Here is a 4,048-nt window from a genome sequence, read left to right as displayed (position 1 = left end):
GAGAGGGGTCGATCTCCCAACCGAACTAGGCACATTTGGTTCAAACTTCAGGCTCTAGTTGTGCAGAAATAAAAACAACTTGAGCTAATTGCCACTGCATGACCAAGACCAACTAGCCCGAGCTAGGGGTTGGCCGATCCGACTAGATACACATTAGACAGTGAAAAAACTGCATCCAATTCAATGCAGAAGGGCCAAGTCTGCTGCAACCTATCCGAACTGGTTCATAGTAGACCATGACCAAATTGGTTCCGATTCAACATGCATTATCGGGGTCAACTCCAGCAGACCGAGTACATGACTTGTGGGGAGTTTATCGACCCGTCCACCTTCTGACCAATAATGTGCAGTAGGTGCATGTGCTTCTGCTTGGCACGTGTCCTGCTCTTGATGGAGTATACAGAAGAGCACAACCTGTCATAGTAAAAACCTTGAGATTTCCTGACATAACATTTATAGAGAAACCCAACCTAGAACCAGATGATAGTCGGACCAAATTCACTGGGTGGTGTGAAGAATAATCTTGGCCCAAGATATAAAATGAGACGTCTTATCGAATAAAAATAAGAGGCGTAGGACTGATGTTCTAATGGCTCGTGGTTTACCGATGAAGAAACTTGCATTGTTCTAATGGCTCGTGGTTTACGGATGATGAATAAAGATAAAAAAGAAGTCTTCATCCTTGCAATTCATGACGGTGACCCTGGTCAATCCTTAGCCCCACAGGCTGCCCAGACACCTCACATAGTCCAGATAAGTCCCTACGGATGCCTAAATAATGAGTAATCAGCAACCAGAAAGCATCATAGTAAAATGTTTTTTTCTGCATTCTGGGGGGAGAAAAAGATAATCAAGAATTAATAAACCCCAACTAAATATTTTTCATTTGCCTACAAAAGGGCCTCCTCCTCTCATCACCTCAAAGGCATTCTAGTCTTCAGGGGATCAAAGCATCCCGTGGGTGGTACTAAGGCCTTCATCCTTGTTTCTTTTCTTCCTCTCTTCATTGGCTTCTTTCCTTTTTCTTCAGCTCTCATTAATGTGTGCGTCCAACCTTTTGTTTCTGTGACCAGGTTTGGCGAAATGAAGCTAGAAATGGCATCTTTTCTCACTGTCATGTTCTTGGGCTTCTTCATTCTCCCTTCTGTCACCAAGGCATTCGTTACTAGGAGGCCTATTGATGTGCCATTTCAGAAAAATTATGTGCCAACTTGGGCACAGGACCATATCAAGTACATCAATGGCGGTTCTGAAGTGCAACTCTTGTTAGACAAGTACACAGGTGAAAAACAAAAATAGAACTTCACTACATGAAAAGAAACAAAATGAACTTCAAATCCATCAACTATATTATGCATTGGTATTTACTGGTATTTTCCTTTCTTTTTTTTCTTTTAACAACAGGTACTGGTTTCCAGTCTAGGGGCTCATACTTATTCGGCCACTTCAGTATGCAAATTAAGTTGGTCCCTGGGGACTCAGCAGGAACAGTCACTGCGTTCTATGTGAGTGAGGAATCTTTCATATCCTGGTCCTCTCAAACTTTACATCATTATTTTTACCTGTGGAATGTTGATGCCTGTATATATATGCGTGCCTCGTGTAGCTCTCTTCTCAAAACTCAGAGCACGATGAGATAGACTTTGAGTTCTTGGGCAACAGGACCAATCAACCATACATATTACAGACCAATGTCTTCACTGGTGGCAAGGGAGATAGGGAGCAGAGAATCTATCTCTGGTTTGATCCCACAAAAGACTATCACTCATACTCTGTTCTATGGAACACTTATCAGATAGTGTATGTTTTTTTCATTCAAAAAACCATATTCTCTAAGACCTCCTGTTCCATTGTATTGTTTGTTTGTTTGTTTGAAGGCAGTGAATGATCTGCGATATTCTATGAATCAGTTTTTTTGTAGATGATGTACCCATCAGAATATTCAAGAACTGCAAGGACCTAGGAGTGAGGTTCCCCTTCAACCAACCAATGAAAATATACTCTAGCCTCTGGAATGCAGATGATTGGGCAACAAGAGGTGGGTTGGAGAAAACAGATTGGAGCAAAGCACCATTTGTGGCATCCTATAGGAGCTTCCACATTGATGGCTGTGAGGCATCTGTAAATGAGAAGGTTTGTGCTACACAGGGCATGAGGTGGTGGGACCAGAAAGAGTTTCAGGATCTCGATGGCCTGCAGTACAGAAAGCTAAGTTGGGTCAGACAGACACACACCATCTATAATTACTGTACAGATAGGGTCAGGATTCCCACAATGCCAGCTGAGTGTGCCATAGATAAAGATGTCTAAGCATGCAATTCCTCATTCAAGACGTCCCTTGCCTGATATATGTACCGTTGTTTTTTGGGACTTTTAATGTGTTTTGTTGTAGTATGAATGGTAGGTGGTTGTGGTTCACAGGCTTTGGTTGGCTCTTGGGTCGGGGGAAACTGTGTTGTTGTGTTTTAATAATGAAATAGCATGTGGTTATCTTATTCATGTGTTAATTTATGCTCCAAGCCCTGCATGTTCTTCATGAACTATGTTATAATGTGTACACAGATGAGATGGCCCTCAATTCCAATTTTCAAATAATTCAATGGACTTTACAAAACAAAATCTTGGACGAGAGGTTGGGACGGTACTTTGTAATAAAGTTGATGATGATGTCACACAAATATGAGATTTTCGGTGTTAAATGAGATACTGATAGTTGCGGACAAGAGCTTCACTCATCCCATGGAAGGGAGTCACCAAGTTGAAAGGATGTCATGAATTTGACACTAATGGGGGTGTTTGTCCTTTACTGTGAGGCTCAAGTTGGGTGTACTTTCTTTTTCTTGTGGTCAAGAAGGGCATGGGCTTTTATGCTCTCTTGGAATCAAGTGGTTTTCTATAGATATCAAAAGAATGAGATATTGATAGTTTACAATTTATAATAATAACGATTTGTTTGCTGATTTTATTTGAAGGGTGGTGAAATTACCTCTTTGATCTTGAAGTACTTTTGGAACTTGGAAGAAAAGCACGTTTTGACAAACGGGATTTTCAGGATACTGTGATGTATTTAAGCGTGCAGCTGTAAAAATGCATGGGGGGGTCTCTGGTGTGACTGAGCGCGTGTTTTGGGGGCAAGGACTGGATAGACTCGTGAACTCGTACGGGCACTCTGACATGAAAAGGATGGCTTCTTGGCTACAACCAGTCGTCTTTTCCTCACCGACAAGACAAGTTCACCGATAAAAGCATTGACATGTCGGTCTGATTGAACTTTGAAGAGTAAAGCTGTGATCTTGAGCATCAAAGAGTGCGTTTCAGGCCAGTTCGTCAGAGGTCACCCCGATGCCGAACTGCATCCAATATACGATGGTTGCACTCTCCATCCGTGTTTTTTTCTTTCAGAGCCATTGATGTCTTAAATGAACGGCATCTAAAGTTTGCAAAATGAAGGGTTGAAAACATAGAGTGCAACCATCGTGTTTGTGTTTTGGATGGCCATTCATGACATGGATGAACGGCGTCATGGCAACCCTCCGGCGGATTGCTGTCAAGAGGTCGCTCTAGAGCCACCTGATATGCAGTCAGCAGACCCTGGTTCTGCTATCCTAGTGCCGGGGGGTAAAAGTAAATGAGCGCTCAGCTCCTTTACCACTGGACCCAGCTCGGGCTTGAGCTCAGGCTAGGGCCAGAGGCCAAGCCAAGAGAGCCGTACGCGAGTTGAAAAAACGCTGACAACACTAGGTTTAGAACCTCCAACCTTATATGCACCACAACCATATCTACTGACCACCAACCCAAGTGACCATTCTGTGACATATTTCTTATCTACATTATGTATGTTTTTTTGCCAATTGGTCTCCACCCAATGCCAATGGGTGATTTGCAAAATAGTCCATGCCTTATGCCATTTTGCAACCAATTTAAAAAAAAAAAAACTTATTATTTATAGTCTTTGTATGAGCCAAACAGAGACGAACACCTATTCTTCATACTCAGCTCATCTACACTATACGAGCCACTCTCCACTCGTCTCACCGAGCTCATCATA

General features: G+C 42.4%; 1 protein-coding gene across 1 annotated transcript; it reads left to right on the top strand.

Annotated features, from left to right (window-relative positions):
- The first annotated feature begins 929 nt into the window (after positions 1–929).
- LOC149851585 (xyloglucan endotransglucosylase protein 34-like) lies at positions 930–2,495 on the top strand. Its single transcript, XM_090015450.1, has 5 exons — positions 930–964; positions 1,074–1,282; positions 1,405–1,505; positions 1,607–1,800; positions 1,911–2,495. The coding sequence occupies exons 2-5, from the start codon at positions 1,084–1,086 to the stop codon at positions 2,308–2,310; spliced, it is 894 nt and encodes a 297-aa protein (XP_089871576.1). The 5' UTR covers positions 930–964; positions 1,074–1,083; the 3' UTR covers positions 2,311–2,495.
- The last annotated feature ends 1,553 nt before the right edge of the window (positions 2,496–4,048 follow it).

This window comes from Nuphar pumila, chromosome 1 (assembly GCF_984573655.1).
Source record: "Nuphar pumila chromosome 1, dmNupPumi1.hap1.1, whole genome shotgun sequence".
Lineage (NCBI taxonomy): Eukaryota > Viridiplantae > Streptophyta > Magnoliopsida > Nymphaeales > Nymphaeaceae > Nuphar > Nuphar pumila.
The sequence above is the reverse complement of the archived record's forward strand: the minus strand, read 5'-3'. Positions and strand labels throughout refer to the sequence as shown.

Coding starts and splice junctions, on each gene's coding strand:
- LOC149851585 (XM_090015450.1), top strand. CDS start 1,084: ATGAAGCTAGAAATGGCATCTTTTCTCACTGTCATGTTCTTGGGCTTC. Junction 1,506..1,606: donor GAACAGTCACTGCGTTCTAT/GTGAGTGAGGAA, acceptor TGCCTCGTGTAG/CTCTCTTCTCAAAACTCAGA. Junction 1,801..1,910: donor TGGAACACTTATCAGATAGT/GTATGTTTTTTT, acceptor TCTATGAATCAG/TTTTTTTGTAGATGATGTAC.